Source organism: Acomys minous (genome assembly GCF_964271855.1).
Source record: "Acomys minous genome assembly, chromosome: 7".
NCBI lineage: Eukaryota > Metazoa > Chordata > Mammalia > Rodentia > Muridae > Acomys > Acomys minous.
In genome coordinates, this window is record NC_140488.1 from 104194828 (window position 1) to 104222749 (window position 27922).

At 41.0% G+C, this 27922-nt stretch overlaps 1 protein-coding gene across 4 annotated transcripts in view; it reads right to left on the reverse strand.

The window, feature by feature from the left end:
* The window catches only part of PFKFB1 (6-phosphofructo-2-kinase/fructose-2,6-biphosphatase 1), a 42848-nt gene that overhangs the window by 11188 nt on the left and 3738 nt on the right, over window positions 1–27922 (reverse strand). For 3 of the 4 annotated variants that reach the window (XM_084790220.1, XM_084790218.1, XM_084790219.1), the window contains 7 exons: window positions 12741–12866; window positions 9460–9553; window positions 8498–8564; window positions 7511–7585; window positions 7040–7096; window positions 4283–4404; window positions 373–580 (listed from right to left, as the gene is read on the reverse strand). In XM_084790220.1, coding sequence (XP_084646346.1) covers window positions 373–580; window positions 4283–4404; window positions 7040–7096; window positions 7511–7585; window positions 8498–8564; window positions 9460–9553; window positions 12741–12834 — 717 coding nt within the window. In that variant the 5' untranslated portion in view covers window positions 12835–12866. Of the gene's footprint in view, window positions 1–372; window positions 581–4282; window positions 4405–7039; window positions 7097–7510; window positions 7586–8497; window positions 8565–9459; window positions 9554–12740; window positions 12867–25076; window positions 25947–27922 lie in introns of those variants that run through there. The other variant, XM_084790217.1, reaches the window with a different exon arrangement.

Consider the following 27922-nt stretch of genomic DNA (forward strand, 5'->3'; position numbering starts at 1 on the left):
ATGGAGAAGAGGGATTTAGGCTGAGGCCCTCAGGTCTCTCTACGTGTTTGACAGCTACCAGCTGGCAGAGGAACCGAAGAAGACAGCAAGGTGGGCATGAGCAAAGGACAGAATGGTGAGAAGTATGAGGGAGACATCAGGTAGGAGAAAGCACTGTGATGGAGTGTGGGAAGCAGCCGGATTGGGGCAGCCTTGGAGGACTGGCCTTGTAGAAGCAGTAGGTGTATGGGAACCATTCAATGTCTGTGACAGGACTAATGGCAGAAGAGAAGGACTGATCATAACTAGCTACTTCTCCTCAACACCCAGTCATTGGCCAACACACCTGGGCTAGCCTAGTGCACCCACCAGGGTCTCTGGAGCCCTTCTTACCTGCTTGCCCCGTGATGAGAGGCCAGAGTCACCTCCAATGCGGCCTCTGAGGTTGAGTTCACTCTCACCATGACGGCATAGGTAGATGGAACGAGGAGTGACATGGATGTTCATGAGGTAGTAGGCTGTGCGGCTCTGAACATGGTCCTGCACTCGATTCACCATGTAGCGTGTACCCACGTCGAAGATCTTGATGTACGACAGGTGGCTGGGCCAGACCCAAGCAAGCAGAGCTTAGGTACTGAGATTAGGGAGGGGTGAGCCCAAGAAAAGTCCCAACCACACACCCTGCTTCCAGTTCTCCTCTGCAGCTCAGCTGCTACCTAATAGCATGTTACACCTACTCTTGCTCTGGGTATATTTCCTAGAGATTTTGCTCCTGACAACCCCAAGGAGCTCATCATTTGAGTCAACAGTCATTTGACCTTTCCTAATCTCAATGCAATTGGCCAAGGTTCTTCTCTATAGTCTACACCTGCAATTCACAAGTACTTTTATCTGAATAAAGCACTGTGCTTTGGGTAGAGGTTAGCTCCCTTTTGGGAACTCTTAGAGCAGTCATAAACATACACTTGGAAATATGTGAATAATAGCCAACATTCTCGTCACAAACAGCACAGTATGCAACTATTAGTGTGAAGGGATACAGAAACGGTCCAGAACATCACTGGCAAACTTGAGGTCCTGGCCCCAACTTTTGGGTGGTCTCCTTAGTTATGTGCTCAGCTCTAGGAACCAAACACGGAGTAACAATCAAATACAACAATCTGTCTCTGGAGGAGTGGGGAAGCAGGAGTGAGGATACCAACGGGTCAGAAGACTTAGAGTCATGCAGTAAGACTTCTACATCTTCTGTAACAGCCATAAACCCTCTAGTTATGTAGGAGCTGACAGAGCTCCGAGGGAAGAGACGTAGGAACTGGAGTCATGGGGTGGCACAAGCAACCCAGGGCCCATCAGGCTGCTGATGGTTTACATTTCAGAGAGCTTCTTCCTTGCCCTTCCTCTGTATCTACAGCCTCATCCTTCAGAGCTCTGGGATCCATGTACAGTGGCTCCCACAGAACACTTGCATTTGTTGAATTTTTTTTTTTTTTATATCTTGCAGAGACTGGGGGATTTGAAGATGTATGAATCCTCACAGCCATCATTCAGAGAAGAGACCATCATGTAAAACTCTTAAGCACACAGAGAAGTGATTTGCTATAGAATGTGTCCCACTCCAGTCATCTGTCTCGGACCCCGCCCCCAGAACCTAAGCGCAGAATATCTCTGATACAATCTTGTTGCCTGGTTCCGTGGCTCTAAGGGGACTTTTGTCTGACATCCTAAGTGGTTTTACTTGCTATCTGCAGTTGGTCTCACCTCATAGCACCACACTTTACCCATGATGTTTTAATTCTTGTATTGCTGTTGCATTTGGAATATTCTTTGTATTCTTCTTTTTGTATTTAGAACTAATTAGGCCAGCTGTCACAAAACACTTTTCATTTTGCTTGAAAGGATGTTGTTTGCTGATTTCCAAAGCTGAGCTCCTATGTATTTATCTTTCAAAAGTCAGGGCATTTACTATCTCTAAGAAATCTTAGAGATTAGACCTATATAATGTCATTTATAGTTGCTCAATAGCAATTATTATAAAAGTTCCCCAGCACTCGGAAGGCAGAGGCAGGTGGATTGCTGTGAGTTCGAGGCCAGCCTGGTCTACAAAGTGAGTACAGGATAGCCAAGGCTACACAGAGAGACCCTGTCTTGAAAAACCAAAATAAATAAATAAATAAATAAACAAACAAACAAATGAATGTTCATGTTCATCTCCCAACTTGTGTAATTTAGTTTGTTTTGAGGGGTGGTGAGACAGAGTTTCTCTATATAGCCTTGGCTGTCCTGGACTTGCTTTGTAGATCAGGCTGGCCTCGAACTCACAACAGAGATCCACCTGCCTCTATCTCCCAGAGTTCTGGGGTTAAAGGTGTGTGCCACCATGCTCAGCCCAACCTATGTGATTTAAAATAAAAAATACAAACTGTACTAATGAGGCCCTATAAAATTCTGGGTCCCCCCCCATTTTTTCTTGTTGTTACTTTTAAATACTAATTGTCAAATGGCTGTAGGATAGTTTTCTTCTTATTTTTGGAAGATCGGTATCCTGAGCACATGTTTTTTGATTACTGAATAATCCAGTTCTTCCAGATAGTCTCCCTCCAAGGTGGGCCAAGCTCCCTGCTTTGAGTTCCTCTAATCATCTGGCTTACTGCTTCTACAACTAGGGTCAACTGTGCACATACCACCTCCTCCAGATTACTGGGTATTCTAACAAAACAGGGACAGTGTTGCCTCTTTGGCTTCCTTGATACATGAACTATATATGTCTTAATGGAAAAACACTTAAATAAAGCTGGCCTTCTACATCTGCCTTCTTCAGGCCCAATGGGCTCATCAAAATAATAACAGAAACAAAACCCAACAGTGCTCCTCTAGGTCTCTAGACTCAGGCCTGGGGGCTTCCTTAATGCCATTATTTCTCTGCATCACCCTTACTTCAAGATCCTTTCAGTGTATGCTGTTAGCCCACAGAATGCCTCTATAGAGTCTGAAAAAGTCACACTTTCCTCAAAGCATGAACAACCCTATTCCAAACACATGTCTTCCTGAGAGAAACAAATGTATCTGTGATCAGGGAGCATGTACAGTGAGCAATCTCTACATTAAGCATGAAGGCCATGCCTCTTGCACTGAATGTGTAAGTCCCATCCGATATTTCTTATGATACAAAGATGTGAGGGGTAAAACCAAGCTGGAATTTGGGAAATGAGGCCTCATTTCATATAGACTGTATTGCAGACTGTGAGGCTACAGGCAAGCTTGACCTAATCCTTGGGTATCACTTTCCCAAACTATGAAGTGACATACCCATCACCTTACATGTCCATTGGATAAGACTGGAAGGACGCTTTGAAACTTCTTAGGGTAATAATGACCACTTACGGGCTTTTTATGCTTTAAACTTGGGTTTCACAGAGTATGGGCAGCCAGAGTCTGTTTTCATTAGAACTCATTTTGAAGATAGGGAGTTGCTTTGGACACTTTCCATCTGAACTAACACCTGTCTTACACTGCCAGCCAACATTTGTCTATCTGTAGCTGGTATTATAAAAGAATTTTGTTCTTTGTTTCCTTCTGTAATGAGCTGCTTTATTTGACAGCATTATCATGTCTCATTATCTCTGCACTTGTTTTATTGCTTATACATGGGTCTTTCCATATGCTGAGACTCTGTAGAAGCTAACTCATTTGTGTTTACACCTTCTGTGAGCAAAGCTTGCAAAGACTTGTTGATTAGAGAGATGATACATGAGGGTTATGAGAGGCAGAATGAGTGGAGGAGACAGACTATATTGTTAGACTTCTAGCCCCACTTCTGACTTATGGTGGAAGCCTTGAAGTAGCTTAGCTCCCCAAGACTCAGTTTCCTCCTTTTGGAAATTTACGGTCATCAGATCTACTGCAGCCTCCTTAATGGAGGTCCCATGGGAATGTGATGAAAGAAGGAAGGTGAATGTGTTTGGGGAATGAAGTGCAATCCATGTGAAAAGAGTATTTTTGCAAAAACAACAGCAACAGCCACAGAATGGAAGCATTTGTCCTCAGAGAGCAAAGTCCCGATTTGTACCTACAGCATAGGAAGGCACAACAGTAGGTAGGCAATTCAGGAATACTTCCCACATCAAGGTATCACTGCCTCGTTGAAAACTGGACAGCAGAGAGTCATAAAGACATATCAACTCCCACTTCTGATATTATAATAGAAAAGTTAAGTCTCCCAAAAGGAGGGCATTTCCTAGGTCCCATAAGCCATCAAAACTGGACTAAGGCTCCAGCCCCTGACTATGGGGTATTGGGTTCTTACCTGTCCAATTCCTCATCCAAAGGTTGGTAGTTGATCTCATAGCACTCAATTCTCTTTAGAAAGTCTTCCAAAACCTTTTCTTGGTCACAGTCTATGTAATCAGGACTGCCGAGTTTCACTTGCTGTGAGAAGAAGATAAATGCGGGGAGACAGAGACCCTGATATTGTACTTGGAAAAGGCCTATATAAGACAACTACCATCCACCCCATTACAAGGGCAAGGAAACAGAGTTTGACAAAGGGTTTTGCTTAAGTTGACAAAAATTAGACAAGAGAAGTTGGGCTGTATGGTACAATGTATTTCTTCCCAGAGCACACAATGCTTAAGAACATTTGTAAGAAGACAGAAAACTGTGATCCAGAAGAATCAGGTATCTTGACTTGATACCTACCATAAAGGCTTTCGTGTATTTAGTCATTGCTGAGAAAACAGGCATGCTGTCATTGGATTTCACTAAGGCTGGCTTCTGCTAATCCCCCAATATCAACCATCTCCCCGCTACCTTTCCCACTCCTCCTCTTGAGCCTACAGGAAATCTCACTTGCTAGCAGGAACTAAGCCTCTCTAATCTCTTCTAAATAGCCATTCTCTTTGCCCATGTTCACTTAAGCTTTGTGATTGATTGCTGGCAGCCAGGAAGATAGTCCTTTTTAGATTTAATTTATTATTATTATTTTCATGTCCATGTGTATGATGTAGTGTTGCGGGACATATGCTTGCCGTGGTGCATGTATGGAAAACAGGACAACACTGTGGAGTCGGTTTTCTCCTTTTACATTTATGTGAGTCCTGAGGATAGAACTCAGGTCAGGAAACTTGTATGCCAAGCATTTTTACCCATGAGCCATCTCACTGGCCCCAGAAGAATATTTATAACATGTACATTTGACAATGAGAGTCTGCTATTTAAACTCCTTCACTATTTCCATGTGTCTTTTAGGAAAAAGCATTAAGTATTTTAGCAAATTGAGCATGACAACTAAAATTGCCTTTCACTACCATCTCTTCCTTTTCTTTCTTTCTTTCTTTTTGTTTTTTTTTCGAGACAGGGTTTCTCCACTGCACTGGCTGTTCTGGACTTGCTTTGTATACCAGACTGGCCTTGAACGCACAGCAATCTGCCAGCCTCTGCTTCCCAGAGTTCCGGGACTACAGGCATGTGCCACCACATCTGGCTCACTACTATCTCTTATTGCTCTTCTATTTGGACACACATTTGCCTTATCAAAGCTAAATTACTTATAGTTCCCTGGAGATATCATATTTAGTATATGTTACTCCCCATATGAATTGTTTACCTGTAAAAACGCCTATGCATCCAGCAGGGCACAGCTGTTACATCTACTAGGGGCATACCACCATGGCATTCCACCACATGCAAGACTGGCCCTCACCACTGTCTTCCTACAACCTTCTTTTTCCCTTTACCTCAGCTCTAATCTCAAGAGTTCTGTCAGTTTCCCTAACTAGACTGTGAGTTCAATGGAAGGGCTTTCACTAACTGTTTCTATATCTTTAACACCCATTACAGTTATCCAGATATACATTTTTACCTGAACACCTGCATCAGTAAGTGGAGGGATAATTGGGTAAATAAAGATGAAAAAGATTTCAACATGCTATATATTCCAAGAGATAGAAATAAGACCCACGGGTCGAAGTTACAGGGAGACAAATTTCACTTTGATTGGGCTACATTTTTAAAAATAATGAGTTGTTAGTATAGGTGTGAATGGAAAATATAGACAAATATTAGCTGAGATTTTAAGTATGTGGTGAAAGGTTGAAAGCGATGGTCTTAAGGCCTCTTCTGCTCCTAAGCTTCAGTAATTTGCAAGGGCAGGGAACAATAAAAGTTTGTGAGTGATCTAATTTTAGACCATGCAGTTAAGAGGCTAAAAGTAGCAATGATTCTGATGCAAATGTTGGGTACATGGGCTTTTGAGAAAGACATCCAAGCCTGGGGTGCATTCCTACTTCTGTTTTTCAAACCATAACCAGTTTTTGCCAACTCACTCTGAATTGCAGTTTCCCCTCTAAAACAGGGAAAGAATGCCCAACATGCAGGTTTGTTGTTTAAAAAAAAAGTGAGAATCAAGTTTAGTGCTTGATGCATTCTCAGGGCTCTCCATATGCTGGCTTAAGCTAACTTTATAGGAACACTGTGGGCAAGGGTGGTCAGAGGAGTGCTTCTTCTACAAGTGGGAGGAGCATCTCGGGGGGAAATGCTTTATAGTAGTCTTTATAGTAGTAGTTTATAGTAGTTTATAGTAGTCTTTATAGTAGTAGTTTATAGTAGCTTATAGTAGTCTTTTAGGTATGACCCCAGCATGAGACAAAAGACAGAGGATGACAGGTTGGGGAGATGACTTAATGGGTAAAGAGCTTGCCACACAAGTATGAGGGCCTAAGTTCAGATTCCCCAAACCTATATAAAGTACTCCTTCTCAGAAACGAGAGGTGGACTAGGAGAATGCCTTAGAAGCTTGAGGGCCAGCTAGCTTGGAATATGCAACAGAGAATAAGAAGAGGCCCTATCTCAAACAAAGTGGAAGGTGAGGACTGACACCTAAAGTCACCTCCACATATACACTACAGCATGTGCATTCCACATTCACACAAGAACACACATATATATGTGTACATATATATGTGTATATATATATATATATACATATATACAGGCAGATTTAAAATGTAAATTAAATTAAAATTTTTTAAAAGAATAAGGAAGAAAGGTAATTGGTGTTCCTTACCTTGATGTTTTCTGCAATGATGTCAGGGTCATTACAAATAGACTCAATAAAGAAGACCTATAAGAGAAAAAGAGAGCTTTCCAGCAGGGGATTATGTTTTCTGGGAGCCAAACAGGCTTACCCAGTCTTGATAGCCCTGAATCATCCCTAGGGACATTTCTAAAACATTTCACACAACAGTGCTCTCAGGATTCTGACTCCTATGAGAGGAGCCTGGCTCTAATAGGACCGCCCCAGATTTTTGTTGGCTTTGGTTCTCACATATGTTTCTCATGACTCCTTTGTCATTGCCACCTTACTATCTTTAGCATCAGCCTGTCTATAACCATCATCTACTGCCCAACGTGGCACCTCTCCTGTTCGGTTCTGATGTTTCTGAATCTACCATGGAGAGCTATGTGTTGAACCCATGGTGTCCAATTTGCACTTCTTTGAATTTTGCTCCAGATAAGCATGGCCATGTCACTCTACCTTGTAACCATGTTCTTTAGCAAACTGCAGAATCAATGATCGGCGTTCTCTGGTAGTGTTGGTGGCATCAAAAACCTAGAGACATGTAATAATTGTATCAATCTACTGTTGATACAATAGCATTCTTTGTTTATTCTTTTTCTAAGTGGAGGGCTTCCAGAAGGAGGCAGAACTTAAAGAGATCCTTAAAGAAAAAGAAGGGTTTGGAATTTGCTTGTGTCACTTTCAAAAGCATGCACTGAGCCCTTACTATCATGCTCAGAAATGTCCTACAACCTATGACTGTGGGGTTCTATTAGGATCATTATATAGGTCATGTAGCAGGTCTAGAGGAAAGGCTTATTCTCACAACAGCCATGGATGATTTACTGCTAGAGTATTAGTAGAGCTGGTTCTCCAGATGCGGCGTTTCCTTCCTAAACCCTTAGAAAATCCTGGGAATAGGAAAAATTCCTTATATTTAGCACCTGAGAAGGGGTCATTCGCATATTTATCTCTAATCCAAGGATTTAAGACACTAAATTGCCAAGATATTTAGGCAAATCTCTATTTAGGAAAAAAAAAGCTTTACAGCTTCTCTTCCGCACTGTATAGAAGTTCATAGCATTGCAAAGACATTTTGAAAAGAGGAAATAAAGCAATGTTTGTACTACAGCCTTAAATTTTTATAGCACTGAATCTTGATGGCAAATCAATAAAGAAGAGGGCTTAGGAGTATGGATTCTGCAACCATACAATCTGGATTCCAGTCCTGGCCCTGCCACATATATATTATGCTGCCCTTGGAAATAACTTAATCTTTCTGTGGTAATTATTTTGGAATATAAAATAGAGAGCATAATAATGATACATCTCATGAGACAGTGTAAATTATTAATATAAACAAAGTACTTAGAATAACATATGGCATAAATAAATACTTAGCACGTATTATCTATTTTCCATACTGACAGATAGTCCGAGGGGCAAAACCGGAAGATTATTTACCGCAACGTGACCTTCCTCACGGCTGAGGTATTTGTGGACATCCTTTAGGGCTGCTAGAGCACATTGCCTGAAAAACAGAGAAAGACGCAGAGAATCCCTATCCCAAAGATCAGGCCCCCTCACTGCTATTCTCAAGCCCCTCTCCTATGTCTTATAGTAACTATTTATCTACTGACCATCTACACAGTGCCCTTTGTTCTAGCAAAGGGGTCAGAGTTGAAATTGGTTCTGTGGGTAGAGCTTAGGGGTGTGTATAAGATGGCATACCCAAGAAGAGCAGAGCAATGAAATCATCCGAGTTTTAGGGCTCTAACCATGTGCTACTGGAGCTCAAGCTGAATTGGTTATAGAGTACAGGGATGTGCTCTACGAGCTAAAATCAATTCCTGACATAGGCAACATTGTAAGCACAGGTACAACAGTGATAATGTACCTAGGTTTTCAGCAAAAAAAAAAAAAATCTTTATTGGTTGCTTGGTTCTATAATGAGCACCAGGTTGCATGTAGATGTACTTACAGGCACAGAGGTAAAGGAGACTTTAAAGTTGAAGTGATGCACTACAGAGGCTGAAGAGGCTGAGCTACTGAAACACTCATCTCAAAGGCTACAGTAAGAAATTTCAATGCTTGCTTACCAGAAATGGAAGACTGTAAAATCTTCTTGATAGGGAACAGCTTCAACTAGAGCCGACTTTCAGCAGGATGACAGAAAGGTTCAACTCATGCCTTAGGATAACTATGAACTATGGTCCAACACAAATCATGTGGACCTCAACACGAAGAATTTTTGCCTTTCTCTAGTCATAACTTTATTAAGGAGTTCTTGAGCATGAGCACTGCAGATGACCACACTATGTGGTAATGTCAAAAGTGTGGATGCTCTGGAAGAGCAGGTTACTCCATACTACTCCCCTAGGATGTGAAGAAAGGGCAGCACAGGCTCTTAAATGTTGGCTACTTACTTCCTGATAATCTGGGCCTCCATGTTGTCGGGGAGAAAGAATTCATAGTTCCTGTAGCGTACTGCCTCTCGTCGATACTGGCCTAAGTTAAACACTGAAAAACAGGACCCCCAGTGAAAAGGTTGGAACCCCCAGTGAAAAGGTTGGAACCCCCAGTGAAAAAGTTGGACCCCCAGTGAAAAGGTTGGAACCCCACCAGTGAAAAGGTTGGACCCCCAGTGAAAAGGTTGGAACCCCAGTGAAAAGGTTGGACCCCTAGTGAAAAGGTTGGAACCCCAGTGAAAAGGTTGGAACCCCCAGTGAAAAGGTTGGAACCCCAGTGAAAAGGTTGGAACCCCAGTGAAAAGGTTGGACCCCCAGTGAAGTACTATTAACAATATCACCTTTACAAATGAGGAAAGCAAAGCTCAGAGGTGTAAAATGACTTTCACGGTTAATTACTGGCAATCTGGAATTCAAACGCGCAGGTCTATTTTATTCCAAGCTGTTTTACTTTATATACTAGGTCTCCTGACTCCCAGTTACCAAAGGTATTTTACTACTTTACATCATGAGGGAAAATCTAAATGTAAATCTTGAAACAGCATTTTCCTGTTAATAATGGGGGAAAACAAAGAAGGGAGAAAGAGGATAAGCAGCCAAAGACATCACATTCCATTAATTCATTTGCCTAACAAATAACCTTAGGATACTGTGCTGGTTTGAATAAGAATGGCTCCAGTAGGCTCCTATATTTGAATGCTTAGTCATGAGGGAGTGGCACTATTTGAGAAGGGATAGGAGGTGTGGCCTTATTGTAGGAAGCAGCTCACTGAGAGTGGGATGTGGGGTTGGGGAAGCCAAGCTCACAGTCACTTTCTCTTCCAGCTGCCAGTGGATCTGCATAAAGAACTCTCAGGTACTTCCCCAGTGCCTTGTTTACCTGCATGCTGCCATGCTCCCTGCCATGATGATAATGGACTAAGCCTCTAAAACTTTAATCAAGCCCCTAGTTAAATGCTTTCTTTTATAAGAGTTGCCTTGGTCATAGGACAGTAACAAAGACAGAAGTTGGTACCAAGGAGCTGGGTATTGCTGTGACATGCCTGACCATATTGTTTGAGGAATATGGAAGCTTTTGGGACTTTGAACCAGAAAAGTGGTTGGAGGCTTTAAGTGAAGCTTAATAGGCCATCCTAGTAAGAACATGGAAGACAGTGCTAAGGGTGATTTGAACTCTAACGCTCCAGCTCAAGTTTCAGAGGGGAAGATAATTAGTAAGTCGCTTAGAGACCATTCTTGTGATGTTTTGGCAAAGAAATGTGGCTGCTTTTTGTGCTTTTCCTAAAAATCTGCCTGAGGCTAAACTGAAAAGTTTTAGTTTAATGGCACTGACAGAGGAGATCTCAAGGCAGCCAAGTACTGACTGTCTTGTAGTTATTGTAACCACTCTTATGCAGATCTATAATGAAAAGGAACACGCTGAGCAAGGAAAGACACAACATGTACAGTTTGAGGAGAAAGGGGGCACCAGGAAGTGTAATGGAGTGAAGTGTTGTGTTCAAAGAGATAGCATGTTTAAAGAAACGCCTGGTGCTAAATGGAATAGAGGGAGTGATGACCTCTGGGAAAGTTTACGCCCAGCTAAGCTTCCAACCTGTGAAAAGGGATTAAAGAAAAGCTTCAACAGTGAAGGAAACTGTCAGGAACAAAAGAAAGCTGATGAAAATATATTTGAAAGAGGGGGCCAATTCCATCCCCAGCAAGGAGAACTTTGCAGCTTTGGCTGCATGGTTCTGGCTTTAGAGTCCAGGATATTAAGAAAGGTGATGTGGATTCTCCTTCTGTGGCTACGGAAAGCAGCTAAGGCCACACGTGTGGCAAGGGAGCCCCTGAATGGAAGCCCAGAGAGGCCATTGCATAGAGCTGTGAAGTGAAGTCTGGATAGTGTTGTAGACCCCCAAGATGTTGGAGATGGCAGAGTTGTAGGATACCTGCCAAGGAGAACCAGCCCAAGAGAGAAAAGGATGCTACAGTAAATAGGAGTTGGATTTCTAAAGAATACTTCGACATTAGACAAGTTGGAGTTTGCCCTGCTGGGTTTTGGTTTAGTACTTCCTCAGTATCTCCCTACCCCTCTTTTGGAATTGTAGTATGTATTTATTCTGTGCCATTGTATATTGGAAATGTGTGATCTACTTTTTTATTTAATGGGGGATACAGTTAAGTGATTGCCATGAATCTTAGAGGAGAGTTTGCACCTCAGACTTTTAAACAAAGTTCCCCTCTTCCCACAGGACCCATCTCAGACATATTCTTATTCATGAAGCTTTTGATGCCTGTCAGTCAGTAACTCCCTCTGTGAGCACCCTCAGTACCCTGTCTGAGAATTCCTAGTCTAGTGTAGGTCATGTTATGGACACCATTGGGAGTTAGAACTCTTCAAGGGCAAGGCATGAGTCTTACCCCTTTGTATTTCTTTCCTATTGCTTGGCATGTGTTCTGGCACATAGAAAACTCTAGTGAATTAATTAGATAAAGTGGATGAAGAGAAGAGAAGGATAAATTTGGCAAGGGGGGAGGCGGAGATTTGATGCCAGATGTAACTCGGTAGTGGAGTGTTTGCTTATCATAAAAAAAGCCCTGAATTCAAACCCTAGCACACAAAGAAAAGGAGAAACAGAGAGGTTTGAGGGGAATGAGGGAAGGGTGACTGGATGGAAGGGAGTAGATACAGTGTTGGGATGAACAAGAGAAAGGAAGAGAAGAAAATGATGGATGAAAAGAGAGCGAGCACAGGATCCCTCTGTCTTCCTTTCAATGCAGCCATGCATAGACCTAGCAGAGAATGTCAGATTTGAAATCAATTACATCCTGCCTCTGTCGCTTATACTGTGCCCTTTAGGAAAAGGTATTTCACCTCTTTTTTTTTTTTACTATGAAATGGTAAAAATTATTATAAAAATAGTGTTATTGCTTAGATAAGATAGTTTGATTTTAAAAAATGCTTGAAGCACTCAGAGTATTGCTTTGCATTTGTGAATCTTCTGAAGACTTAGTTTTAATACTAGTTTTTCTATGCCTAAAACCAGCATGGTATTAGGTACAGAAGACATTTCATGAAACGATATGATTTAAAAGACCGCCATGACAGTGGTAGGAGTTGTGGTAGAAGTAGTTCTAATCCTGGAAACAAGGCTGTGCAGCATTTTCAGTACTGAAAGGTTTGGCCTTCTACCTTCCTCAGTGCTCAGTTAGTGGCCTGCAATGGGGGTAGATAGCAAATGATTTCTGAGACATACCTTTAGTTGGTGTTCCTATCCAGTTGAGATAGCGTGTGAGCTTCGTAGAGATGTAGGTCTTGCCTCGAGCTGGTAAACCCACCATGATCACCATTGTGGGGGAATTGGTGAACTGTGGTATGGTTGCTGGAAGACAAACAGATCCTCAAAAGCTTATCTCACATTTGGAGGCTCTTCTGTCATCACCTTAGAGATATAGAGTTAGAAACCACACTGTTTTCATCATTATGAGGGGGAGGTGGAAGCTTTAAAATGGGCATCACAACTTTTTTAGATTCATCAGAGAACTGAGGTTGCAGTGCAGATAGACAATTTAAACTTGTAAAAGCAGCCATCTGCAGAGGGCAATAGGACCCAGGCATTTCTTAGTTGATATGGACACTGCTGAACAACATACCAACACATAAGAAGGTCCAGATAAAACTAACTAATGAATTGCTAAGGCTGGTTGTGGGCCAACGTGAAGCTCAAAAAGACTGCAAACATAGCTAGCTTTACATATTTTTCAATTTTCCTCCAGGTGCTGGCAGAGAAGATTGAGAAAAATCCTGAGAAAAGTACTGTATAATTCTGGCTTGAAGAAGACAACAGAATAACCATTGCTTAAATTCTGCCCAGAAATTTTTCTCCACGTTCTTGCTGGGAAAGCCTTACTATTCCAAGGGAACGGTAATAAACTGTAGCTCCAAAGTACTGGTGGTAACTTACTGCACCTGGCAGCAAATCCTGATCAATCTACCCCTGGATTTCTCCTGGAACTCATGCCAGATCATTTTACCTTCTCTCACCTGGGAGGGAAAAACATCTCAATCTGCAGAAGGAAGGAAACAGAAGTTCAGGGCACTGATGAAAATTCTCTGAAGTGGAAAGAAATACAAAATGTACCTACTTGGCAGGGATATGAAATGTGCTAGGCTTACTCGTTACACTTGGAAGGCAAGAACACTTTAGTCAGTCACACCTCCAATGCTCACGGTAAGCCTGCCTAAGGCTGAGACTTGCGAACATAGACTATCTCAGTTCCCCATTCTTCAGCAAGGTACAGGGCTTCCTTGCAATAGTAGGGAAGGAGGCTGGAGAGATGGTTTAGCAGGTAAGAGTGCTTGCTGCTCTTACAGAAGTCTCAACAATCATGTGTCAGACAACAACCACCATAACTCCAGTTCCATGCCATCGGATGCCCTCCGCTGACCTCCACAAGCACACCCATGCAGCAAAGTACTCATACACATAAAAAAAAAATCTCAAAAAGGAAAAAATAGGAAAACGTATTTTTAAGAGATACAAGAAAGGGTGGTGCTGGGGGCACACCTTTAATCCTAGCACTTGGGAGGCAGAGGGAGGCAGATCTCTGTGAGGCCAGCCTGATCTACAGAGTAAGTCCAGGACAGCCAGGGCTACCACAGAGACCCTGCCTCGAAGAAACAGAGGGGTGTGGTGGGGAGATGTAGTGTCTCTAGGAAGCATCACAAAGGGAAGAATTAAGACCAAACAAAAAGGCTGAAGAGAGAAGGAAACCGTCAGAAACTGATGCTGGAATTATCAGACTAAATATTTAAACTAGCTATGACTATTATGTTAAATGCTTTATTTGAAAAGGTAATCACACAGGATCAGACAGTTATCTACCACTACTTTACTAAAACACATAATCTCTAACAACAATCTAAATATCTGCCCTTATTCCCACAGATAAATACAGTCTTCTCCCTTCACAAAAGAAACTTTTTTTCGAGACAGGGTATCTCTGTGTAGCCTTGGCTGTCCTGAACTCACTCTGTAGACCAGGCTGGCCTCAAACTCACAGGGATCTGCCTGCCTCTGTCCTCAAGTACTGGGAGGGATTAAAGGTGTAAAGGCATGCTTCATCACGCCCAGCAAGAAACTTCTTTTTGCAGCATCCATAGACCATTAAAGAAAACCACAACCAATCAAAATGCAGAGTTGTGGTGCCCAGTACCAAATGAATACATCCACAAAACAATTCTCTTATCTAAGGTGCAGGAGACATTGTGGAAGAGAGGGCAGAAGGACTGTAAGCGCCAGAGGATCAGGAAGCTCCTAGAAACGACAGGAAGTCTCATCAACATGACTGAATAAACATGAGCTGAACAATGGCGACAACAATAAACACACCAAAGTACAATGGGGAAAGGCTATGAGGCCTCAGTCCTACACAAGCAACTACATACAGGTCACTAAGGGGTGCTGAGAGCAAGAGCAGCATCAACTGGTAATCTAATACCAAATGGTCAGTCCTGAAAATGTACACATGAGTAAAATTATACAAACTGAGAAGGTTGTATTGAGGAATATATATGTGTACACACACACACACACACACACACACACACACACACACACACACCAGCGATCAATGAAAAAAGAGTCCATGAATTTGAAGGAGAGTGGGAGGAGTATATGGGAGGATTTAGAGGGAGGAAATAGAAGGAAGAAATTATGTAATTATAACATTAAAAATAAAAGAAAAATACAAAAGTATGCGACCATAATAAGGAGTAAAATAATGTACTTATATTATACATAGGGCAAAAGAAGAGACAGAAGAAATACTTGGAAGACATGATGAACTAAAGTTTCCAAAATTAGTGACTGACACCAAACTGTAGATCTAAGAAGCACGGAAACTCTAAATACAGTGTGTGTGTGTGTGTGTGTATACAAGTACATGTGTACACATGCACATGAGGGAAAAGAACCATATGGAAACATGGAATTAAAATTAGCACAATCAGCACAAAAATAAACACTTGAAAGCAGTCAGGAAAGATAGCATAATTGAGGAACACTTTTCTTACTGAGAAACAAGAATTATGCTGCTTTTTCCTTACTGCCCCTTTCAATACATCATTATAGGCCATCTCCACTCCTCTGTCACCCGCTGACCTGCAGAACTACTGTCTACCAGCATCCTCAGTGGCTACACTAGGCTGAGACTCAAGTAGATGATGACCTTTATTATCCTTCTGTCCTCCACTATGGTCTCTGCAGACTTAGTGATTATAGTCCCTTAGACCTCCTGCAGCCTGCCCAGAGCAGCCCCTCTTCACAGCGCACCTTCATTCCCTCACAACTCTGCCTCTTAGTGTGGACCCAGGACGGCCGTAGTCCTTTCTGGCCACCCCTTCAGGCTTCCCTCCTATCCTGCATCTCCATACTTTTGTGATATCTACTGACTCCATAAACGTTCAGCACCAGGGACCTCCACAGCCACAACACTTGGCTAGGACTCAAAGTGAGCAACAGCAACCAAAGAACAGACCCCTCACCCAATACTGACAAGACTAGTTATCTAAGCCAAGAAATAATCCAAACATCATTACTTTAGCTGCTTAGAACTCAACACAAAAACACAAACATGAACAGCCAAGATAATATGCCTTCTCCACAAACCAGCAGCTCTAGTGCAATAGGTCCTGAGAAAAGAAATTTGGCTGAAGCACAAGACAAAAAGTTCAAAATTAGAATTATAAATATATTCAAGGACCTTAAAAGGGGCATGAATAAAATGCCTTAACAAAGACTGCTAAAATACAAATAGTTAAATGAAAAAATGTAAACACTTAAAGATATGAAGGCAGAATTTAACAAAGAAATAGAATCACTAAAGTAAACTCAAACTGAAATAAAACTGCAAATGAAAAATTCTGGATGTCAAACAAAACCTCAGAGGTAAACCTCACCAATAGATTAAAAGACATGGAAAAGAGAAGTTCAGGTCTTAAAGACAAGGTAAAAAAAAGGGATAGATCAGTCAAAGAAAATGGTAAGTCTAAAAAGTTCCAGGCACAAATGTCCAAGAAATTAGAGACATTATGAAAAGAACAAACCTACAAATAATAGAAAAAGAGAAATAAGAAACCAGGTCAGGGGTTGGAGAGATGGCACTGGCTGCTCTTCAGAGATCCTGAGCTCATTTCCCAGCAGCCACATGGTGGCTCCCAACCATCTATAATGACATCTGGTGCCCTCTTCTGGCGTGAAGGTGTACATGCAGGCAGAGCACACAGTAATAAATAAATTAAATCTTTAAAAAAAAAAAAAGAAAGAAACCAGGTCAAAGGCAAAGAAAGTATTTTCCACAAAACCATAAAAGAAAAGTTCCCTAGTCAAACGAAACAGATGCCTGTAAGTTACAAGAAACATATAGAACACCAAAAACACAGAACAAAAAAATTTCCCATGATACATAATAATCAAAATATTAAATATACAGTAAAACGAAAGGAAAGTAAAAGCTACAAGAAAAAAAACACCAAGTCACATACAAGGCATTAAAATAGTACCTGACTTTTCAATGGAGGCTTTGAAAGCCAGGAGGGTCTGAACTGATGTTCTAAAACCTCTGAAAGATCACATATTAGCCCAGAGTGCAATGTCTAGTAAAACTATCAATCACAATAGATGGAGGAAGAAAAACATTCAAAGATAAAATTAAATTTAAGCAGTATATACTGAACAATCCAGTCTACAGAAGGCACTGGAAGGAAAATTTAAATCTTAAGAGGTCAACTACTACCAAGAAGAAACAAGTAATAAATAATCCCAAAGCAGTAAATCAAAATGGGGTACATCTACATCACAACAACAAAATAACAGGAATCAATAAACATTGACCACTGATGATTTTCAATATTAATGCTCTCAATTCCCCAATAAAAAATATAGACTAACAGATTAGACTCCAAAACAGAATCTAAATTTGGGATGCAGCCAAGAAACACATCTCACATCTACAAACAAATGCACCCAAGAAGCAAGCAGGCATAAAGATTTTAATATCTGTCAAAATGACTTCAAACCAAAACTAACCAGAAGATAGGAAAGTATATTACACACTTATTAAAGAAATATCTACCAAGAGGACATTATAATTCTAAAAATTAAGGAGCCACAGACAAGAGCCCAAGTTTATAAAGCAAACAAGCCAAAACCCAAATGAAACAAAACAAAAAAATACCATTGCAGCTAAAGTCACATACTGAACCCAATACAGTTATAGTGGGTGGCTTCAATACCTGCCTCTTACCAGAAGACAAGTTACCCACACAAAAACTCAATAAACACTAGAGTTATATGATGTCATAAATCCAATGGCTATAACAGACATCTAGAGAGCACTCCACACAAACTCTAAAGAATATAATTTCTTCTTAGGGGGCCATGGAACTTTCTCCAAAATCGATCACATATTAGGGCACAAAGCAAACATCAGCAATTGCAAGATAATTGAAATAACATCCTGCATAGTATCTGACCATATTGGATTAAAACAAGATATGAACAACAACAAAAGAGCAGAAAGTATGCAATTCACGGAAAATGAAGACCTCTCTATAGAATGAAAATTGTGTCAAGATAGAAAAATCACCTGCAAATGCACAGGCCACCACAGACTTGAAAGGAGGTAGGCTACCTGCAGAACTTCACCTCTCCTGCTCCCCAAAAGCAATCCACCAGTCTCATCTCCAGCTCTGCAACAGAAAACCTGGGGCAACCCTACCCTGAGGTGGAAGTTTTGGTTTCTTTAAAACCCAGTTAGGTTATGTTTTTGTTTTAATCCCAAGTGTGGGATACAGAGATGCTTTTAGTTTCTCCACAGCTCATAATTTCCTAGCGAGGCTCAGAGAGGGGTGTGGTCTTTGCCAGCTGCTGTTAGTTTAATTCTGAGGAGAGAAAAGGGGGGGGGAGAGAAGGGAGGGAGGGAGGGGGAGGAGAGAGACAGAGACAGAGAGACAGAGACAGACAGAGACAGAGAGAGACAGAGAGACAGAGAGACAGAGAGAGAGACACACACAGAGAGGAGCAGACTAACATGGTTGAAGCATGCATGCACGCACACACACACACACATACACACACACACACACACACCTTAAAACAGACAGCAGAAAATAATCAAACTCAGGGATAAAATCAATAAAATAGAAACAGCACAATACAATGAATCAATGAAACAAACACTTGGTTCTTTGAGAAAATCAGTAAGATTGACAAACCCATATAAAATTAACTAAAAGGCAGAAAGAATATCCAAATTAACAAAATCAGAAATGAAAAGGGGGACAGAACAACAGACACCAAGGAAATCCAGAGAATCATAAGCACATATGTTAAGAACCTGTATTCCACCAAACTGGAAAATCTAAAAGAAATAATTTTTTTCTCAATAGATACCACTTACAAAAGTTAAAGGAAATTCAGAAAAGCAATTTAAAGAGACCTGTAACTGCAAGTGAAATAGAAGTAGTCAGGAAAAGTCTCCCAAGCCTAATCCCCACCAAAAGCCAGGGCCAGATGGTTTTAGCACAGAATTGTAGCAGACATTCAAAGAAGAGTCAATGCCAGTATTTCTCAAATTATTCCACAAAATAGAAACAGAAGGGACTACGCTCAGTTCATTTATGAGGCCATAGTTTCCCTGACACCCAAACCACATAAAGACCTAACAAAGAAAAAGAATAAAAGAACAATTTCTTTATGAACATAGACACAAAAATACATAATAAAACATTTGCAAACTGAATCCAAGAACACACAAAAAAGATCATCCACCATGATCAAGTAGGCTTCATCCCAGAGATGCAGGGATGGTTCAACATACGTAAATTGATAAATGTAATCCATTCTATAAGCAAACTGAAAACAAAAAGGCCTTTTACAAAAATCCAACACCCATTCATGATAAAATTCCTGAAGACAATAGAGATACAAGGACATATCTCAACATAATAAAGGCAGTTTAAAGAAAGCCCATCGACAACATGAAATTAAATGAAGAAAAACTCAAAGTATTCCCCCCAAAAGCAGGAGAAGACAAAGTTGTCCACTCTCTCCATACCTATCGCATACAATACCTAAAGTCTTGGCTAGAGCAATAACTGAAGGAGATCAAGGTGATACAAATTAGAAAGGAAGAAGTCAAAGTATCTTTACTAGAAGATGATACGATAGTATACATAAGTATATATACCCTAAAATTCCACCAGCGAACTCCTACAGCTGATAAACACTTTCAGCAAAGTAGCTGGATATGAAATTAATTCACAAAAATTAGCAGCCCTCCTATATACAAGTGATAAATGGACAGAGGACAAAATCAGGATAACAACATTTTTCACAATGGCCTCAAATAATGTAAAGTATCTAGTGTAATTCAAACCAAGGAAGTGAAAGGCTTTCATGATGAAAGCTTCAAGTAACTGAAGAAAGAAATTGATGAAGATATCAAATAGGAAGATCTCCCATGCTCATGGATCAGTAGGATTAACAGAGGCCATAGTAAAATGGCTATCCTGCCAAAAGCAATCTACAGATCAATGCAATTTCCATCAAAATTCCTACACAATCCTTTACTGACCTTGAAAGGACACATTTCAGCTTCATTTGGAAACACAAATGCACAAGGTCTGCATAGGTCTGCACCAGATCCTCTGAGTACATATTATGACTTTCAATTTAGTGGGATTCCTGACTGTGAATGGGTGGGTCCCTGAATCATATTGCTTCTCTTGGGTTCTTTTCCTTCTGTTGGTTTGTCTTGTCCAACTTTGATGTCATAGTTTTTATATTATCTTATTATATTATATTTAATTTTGTTATATTTTTAAATGAATAAATTTATGAACGAAAACATAGCAGGTATGGCAAAAGTTAACAACTGAAGTGTCAGTTATACCTGCTTGGAGAAGGGAAATCAGTTTTCTTTCATAGAGTGATAATGGTTATATCAACTAGTCCATGACAAGCCTCATGCTCAGAAGGAGTTGACCAACACATAAGAGAGAAGAGCCAAATTCCAAATTAATAAAAAAATTTAAAATGATCAGAGGAGAAAAGTAATCATCAATTATTGTCCAGCTACAATTTGTGACCTATAACAGAGACCTACGTGCAAGATATACTAGTGATATAGCTCCACAAACATGGTAATAGCAAACCACTTTTTGATTGGATTTAAGGCCCACTCCATTAGAAGACTATATGACATTACTAAAGAGCAAAAAAACCTGAGACTAGATGGGTCTAGTGGTAAACCTATTATTTTATTAAAGGCAGATAGCCGTAAATAATTTCAAATGACATACTGCTACATCCACACAGCAGATCATCACTCAGGCCTAACCAGAGCAGCTTCTTATTGCAGTAGATGGTGATTAACAAAAAGATCCTCAACTGGACATCCTGTAGAGTGTGAGAGACAGTAGAGCACCTAGCCTTAAATGGTATGTCTTCATTAGCTAAACCTCTACCCTCAAGCCTCAGGGAGGAGGAAGCAGGAAGGCTCTAAGAGCCAGAGGTGAACTATGCGCATCCTTTCCCCTAGGCCAGGCAGGACAGCACAGCTCTGGGTGAAAGATCATGCAGACAACAGGGTCAGAGATAGCCCCACTCCAATTGTTAGGGGACTCACATGCTGCACATCTGCTACAAATGTGTAGGGGGTCTAGGTCCAGCTCATGCATGCTCTTTGGTAAATTGAGTGTAGATATAAGATATATTAGTATAAAAGAAAAATAAGATTACAGTGCAGTAGGACAACAATAACCAATGATTTGCTATTAGCAAAGATATAGCAGTATCAAATTTATTTGTAACAAGCTGGCAAAACTAGTAGAATTATTAGGAGACTTTAACACATTTTCCACTATGATAGGCAACCCAAACTCCAGCAGAATATTATAATACTTTAGCCAGATTAACAAGTAAGGCTTTATTAAGATAAATGCAACACAAATGTAAAATATATGTTCTTTTCGAGTGCCCAGAGAACAGTCACCAAATGCCCCATAAAGCAGATTTCAAAGACTTTGGCTCATACAAAGTTTGTTTTCTGGCAGGAATGGAATTTGAGTAGATATGGCAATGACACTGACCTATCTAAACAGAAGCTGGCTCAAGGGCTGGCACTAAGTCCAAGAGATGCCCTGCTGTTCCAAGCATTAACCTCTTCGCTGCTACATGACAATCAGTAGGCTCCTGGCAGTCCTGGAGTAGAGACTGAGGCGATGAGGGCAACTGGGCAAGTGATAGACTAAGCAAGTCTATGGCAGTGTCTGTTGATCAAATGGTCTGGAAGGATTTATGCACACAAAGAGCACAATCCCTGTTTGGTAGGCCAACTGTAGATCAGAATAGAAGAAAGCTTGAAAATAAATGAGATGAACACCTCTGTTATAAAATGTTCAAAGAAAGCAAGAGATGAATACTTATAAAGATAATGAATCAAAAAAAAAAAAAGATACAGCAGGAACAAACAAACAGAAACCCCGAAGCTTAAAAAACAAACCAAACCACAAAGCTGATTTTTTTTTTAAAGAACCAAAACCCGAAACTTTTCACAAGATCTGTCAAAGGGAGAAAACAAAGGTACGAATGAACAACATTGCTCGAGAATATATTGTGTGAATATTTTTCAATAAAAAATAATAAGTGAACCTTAGGAAAAAAAGAACATATAACAAGACAACAGAGCTTTTTAAAAAGATGCACATACAAACTTTAAATAAACTTGAAAACATGTGAAACAGAAAATTCTCAGAAAATCATTACTTAACAAGTCTGATAGAAGTACAAGCAGCAAACAAACAAAAATCCATAACTTTCAAAGAAACTGTAACAGTTAAAAGGTTTAATAGACACACTAGGACTAGACTGTTTGATCTGGAAGTTCTGCCAAATATTTGAGGAACAGATAGTTCTGGGACAAACTCTGTCAGAGATGGAAAGAAAGAAAATAGTTCTCACCTCATTGCATGATGTTAGTATAACCTTGACATCAAAACCAGAAAACGGCAACATGGGAAATAGAATCTCTCTACTGCTCTAAGATACAACTTTCTACAAAAGGACTGCTTATAGTAACAATTGAAATAACCAAGAACTGTTTAAAATGGCATGCAAGCCCTTTGTAGAATACATAAATGTATAATAAATTATAAAATGTCACTCCAAATAACATGAAAAAAAAGAGCCAAAATTTGTGAAGAGATATATCATGTTCAAGGAAAATTAAATGTCACAAGATGGTTAGTCTCCCCATATTGTTTCACAGATTGTGATTACAATCTAGTCCTTAAAATATTGTCTCTCTGTGTATATAACTTGAAAAGATGATCTCAAAATTTATGAAAAAGAGCAGTTGACTAAGAATTAGCCAAGATATTCCATAAGAATGGCAAGATAGAAGGACTTAGTCTACCAAGATAAATGTGCAAGCATGTCCACTGCACTATTGTGTAAAGCTAAAATTTAAAATCACCTAAATGTTCATCAGTAGTAAGATATATACCCACAGATAGTCACAAAATGTGATAGTACACAGCAAGAAGAGATACGCAAGCTATACACACAACAATAACAAGGGTGGCTCATAAATAGAACGTTGGATAAGAAAAGAGCATACGCAGCTACCCAAGCACTTTTACACATGGTTATACATCTAACAGTCAGAACAAAAGTCTTGATTCTATCCTCCAGAGAAGAGGCTATAAGCAAAGGGTGACTTAGACCTTTCTGGAGTCAACAGCCTGCCGACCTAGCCTGGGAGGAAAGGTGGACATTGTCAAAGGCCATAAAATTCAGTTTTTATGGAGTGTCTTGTATACACAATACAATGGTAAAAGTAAAAGTGGTCAAGTGATCATTTACAGAGCATCTGTCCTAGGCCAGGCTCACATCTTCATGCTAGCTATGACGGTGAATAAGAGCAGCAACCATGTTTCTGTTTTCTGGGTGCATATTATGCGCTGGTCATTCTTCTAAGCACATCAGCCACTTCAGTTTATCTAATCTTTTCAACAATACTTTTAGGAACATCAGTTTACAAAAGCGATTAATGGGCTTGTCTAAGTTTACAAAGACAAGAGGTGGGCCCCAAAGCTATATAGCCTTGCATTTGGTAAGTATTCCTCTTATGCACAGTTAAACAAAGTGGAGCTCAGAATGAAAATAAACACGGTTTTCTGTTTTGTGCGGGTTTGTTCTTATATTGCTTTTGGAATGGAGTCTTGCTACATAGCCCTGACTGGCTGAGAACCTCCTGTGCAGATAAGACCAGCTCTCAAACTTGTACCACATCCTTCTGATCTGCCTCCTGACTTCTGGCCATGGCCAGCTCCATTCTCTACCTTCTATATGACTGCAAGGTCATTCATGTACATGGTCTCTTCAACTTGAAAGGCACAATTCTCAGGAATATAAGGGTTTTCACTCTGGAAGACCCATGCATTACATAACAGCATTGCTGCTTGTCAACTAAACCCAACAGAATCAAGAGAGGCTGGAATGAGGTTCTATCTCATCCAGACACCTACATCTCCAGATGATTGCTGATGGAAAGAACGACGGAGAGCAGGATGCTAAACTTTGTCCTCCACTCTACTTCTTCTATACATATCCTTCATCCTATGCACTAATCGAATATCCTCCATCTTCCTGGAACTGCTATGATCATGTATTGCTCCCAGAATGCCTTAGGCCTACCCTCCTCTAGCATTCTGAGAGTCTGGCAGCTTCCTCAGCTGCTGCCTGAGCTGTCCGAGTCCTGCTGTCCACAGATGTCTTATCTCTAGCCCCCTTCTGGTCTCTCCAGCTGGGCTGAACACACATTGTTGCATGATTATCCTCGCTTATCCCTGTGAAACTGAATACTTCGGTTTCAAAGCCCATTTACAAGTTTTGCTTATGTTCCCTTTGCCCTTGCTCTTCCTTAAAATTTCAAAGTGAATAATACACCGGCAGGCTGGGTTTTGTGATACTGTCTTTTCCTTCAACTCCTCAGGACAGCTAGGCTGTCTATACATGCCAAGACCAAGTACTCAAGTCTTTCCCAGCCCAGGCAGGTAGACTTATTTTTAAAAAGATAGTGAAACAGGACGGGCAATGCTGACCTATACTCTTAGACATGATGCCAGGAACTATCACCTTATTTCACCCTGGCATAAATTAAACAAGAGCCATTTCCAGATCTTTCATAAAAGAATAATAAAATATTCCCAGGTAGCACTATACCAGAACCGTCACATGCTAGACAAGAAGCGTTCTCAACAAGCTCTTCATTAAAGGGGGACAGCCCTTAGTCAGGGGTCCCTGTAGCTTGGGTTCTCTTTATCTAATCCTCATTCTTTGCTCCTCTACTTGCCTTTCTCTTACTTCCTTACCCATTCTCATATTAGCCTCTTGTTATGCTCTAGCTATTTCATTCAATTGCTCATCCACCTGACCTCTATGTGAGGCTAGGAGTGGATGGGGAGCACCATTTGTTCTTCCAGACCCACCTACCACCACCACCCACAAAAGTAAACCCCCACTTACAGCCCCTTCGCCGTTGCAGCCTGCTGCTACTGCTGCTGTGTGGGATCCAGATCTTCTGTAACCTGGTTTGAGTGAGCTCTCCCATCTCTTGAGACATCTTAGCCGTTGGAGTTAATGACGCCACTGCCCGCAAGGTAGTGGACCTCACTTCCTTTGTGCCTAGCTGTCCTTTCTGTTGCTGTGGCCACAGCAGCAAGTGGGCAGGGCTGAGACAGAGGGATGTGCTGAGCTTCTGAGCCTCTCACAAACTATCTCCAGCTCTCTCTTTTCCTTCCACTCCTCTATGTACAAGTGGGGCTATGGGTGCTGAGAGGCAGGGGCCAGGCAGAAGTCAGCAGAGGCCTCTGAACTCCACGGGCTATGTACACAGAAGATAAGTTGGAGCCCAGCAAGGAAGGCAGGCAGCAAGACAGCCCAGGTCTGGCCAGTTACTTCCCGCCAATGAAGACAGGACTAGTAGAGTATGCAAATAAAAGACCAAAGATCATGTGCTTACATCCTGTGTTGTGTGGCATGGCAAAGGCGATGGAGACAGGTCTAAGCTTTGAAATAAAAGCAGGTCTAATTAGAGTGTCAAGCTCCACCTCAGAAACAGAGTCACACCAGAATTACAAGGACCCCCAAAACAAAAACACAAACATAATGTCCCTAATTCAAAATATAGTGTTTTGAGCTAGCAATTAAAGGCCCAAACTGGAAGTAGATTTTCGCTACTTCAATGCTCACCCTATTCAACCAAACACTGCAAAATTGTCTTTCCCTAGAGTCTGCTGCCTGCCTCTCCCCAGGACCTCTCCCTCTTAAAGAGATTGGCACTATCTGATCATCTTTATACTCTCTCCAGCCAAGGTTAAATAAATCAGAGTAAATCTGACACCTTGGGAACAGGAGTGAGTTCAGCCATTGCTGGGCAGAGAGCCAGCAAGTAAGCACAGCTCACATGGCTGCCAGAGCTATGAGATGACCCAGCAATAAAGGTAGCACAACCTAATCCAGACCCTGGCTAAAGCGCTTCATGCTAAGGTGTTGGGATGGGGGCTTCGGAGAGTGGAACTACACTGAGGAGAGCATGAGGAACAAGAGGCAATGACCTCGATCTGAGCAGCACAAATGCACCGGCCAGCGCCATCTCGTCCAGATGGCTCCCCTTCACATGTCCCCACTCTTCTTGCCGTTCGCTGGCTATTTTGAGACTTTTATCTGCAGAATTCATGCAACTGCACCGCTTGCCTGGAAGACGTCCAAGCGCCCTTTTACTTCATTCTTTGTAACCTTTCCACCCCCCAACAGACCTCCAGTGATTGGGTATTAGGAAGCTCAACTTTCTTCCACTGAGCTGGACTACGCAAGGGCAACCTCTCGGGAAAAGAAATTTCCAGTCCCCGCCCTCAAATGCTCCCAGCATTTAGGAAGAAGCTTGCTGAAATATCTCCTCAGAACCTTAGTCTATACAAGGGTTAGACTGGTAGATGCTCCAGTTGCTGTGCATTCATCATATAAGCCTTTCAACAGCAAAGCCCACCTAGCTCAATAAGCCCACTGAAGCAATGGTTCACAGCAGCTAAGAACAGTGGAACCTGGAACTGGGAACCACACTGGTTGGGTGGAATCTCATTCCTGCCCATTGCTGGACCTGAGAAACCAAGCAGAACACCAACAGAAGACAGTGCCTTGGTTGCTTTCTGTTTGCTTTTCAATTGGTATATAGGGAAGGAGAGTGGTGCCCATTCCCTCAGTGTTAGTGAAGACCCAATGTACTGATACACATGAAGAAACCAGGGGAGTACTGAATATATATTATTCAACACTGTTGTTTCCTTTGTGAAGTAAATGATTCATCTTTTTTCCCAAGTAATCTGTACGTTACAACATGGTATTATGACACAGGACTGACATTTATACTGTAAAGAGTTCCTGAGAATTAATCAGAAAAGTTAAACTCATTTCTAGGTTTCTGTTAACTAAGTCTGCTATAAAATTTCAAATACTAAATAATAATAATAATAATTTAAAAAATTCAAATACTACATCTTTTTACTTGTTTGGCAAATCTAAAAGATGTTGGTAACAAATGGAGTATAGACTAGTGGGAAAGGAGAGGGAGAAAAAGAGAACAATAAGCAGGTGTGGGTTCAGGTAAATTGGAGGAATGACTTCTGATGTTCTAGAGCACATTAGGATAACTATGGTTGACAACAGATAATTATATACTTCAAAGTAGCTGGTAGTGAGGATAAATAATAAGCATTTGAGGTGATGCATATACCAATTAACCATTGCACATTCTATGCATGCACTGAAATATCATACAGTACCACAAGGATGAACAATTATGTACCGATTTAAAAAACAAAACAAAACTAATTAACCAGATCTTCCAGCTTAGCAGAGAACTCCTAGAGTCTCAGAAACAGAGTCTCTTAATCCTAGTAAGTCACATACTAGTGTAAGTCTGTTCAGTGATCTTACCACGACTTTGTGTGCTTTCCAATGCCCCACAAGGCAATATGTCATTTATCTTATTTGTTCCTTTCACACATCCACAGTAATAGCACAGGGAAATGGGGCTGAGGAGGGGATGATAATCTAGCCAATCATACGAACAAGTCTTTTATGTTTACGATTTTGTCCTTACAACACTGCCAAGAATCAGGAAGATAATTTTAGTAGCAAGAAATCTGAGCTAGGTGGCTAGACGGCCTCTGACAAGGTCTGAATGGGTACAACTCAGGGTCCGGGTTTGACAACCTCATTTAACCCTTCCTGGAACTCTGAGACTCTTCACCACTGTTGCCAATTCTGAGCCCAGAAACAAACAAAAAGCCTTTGATAAATGCCTCAGACTA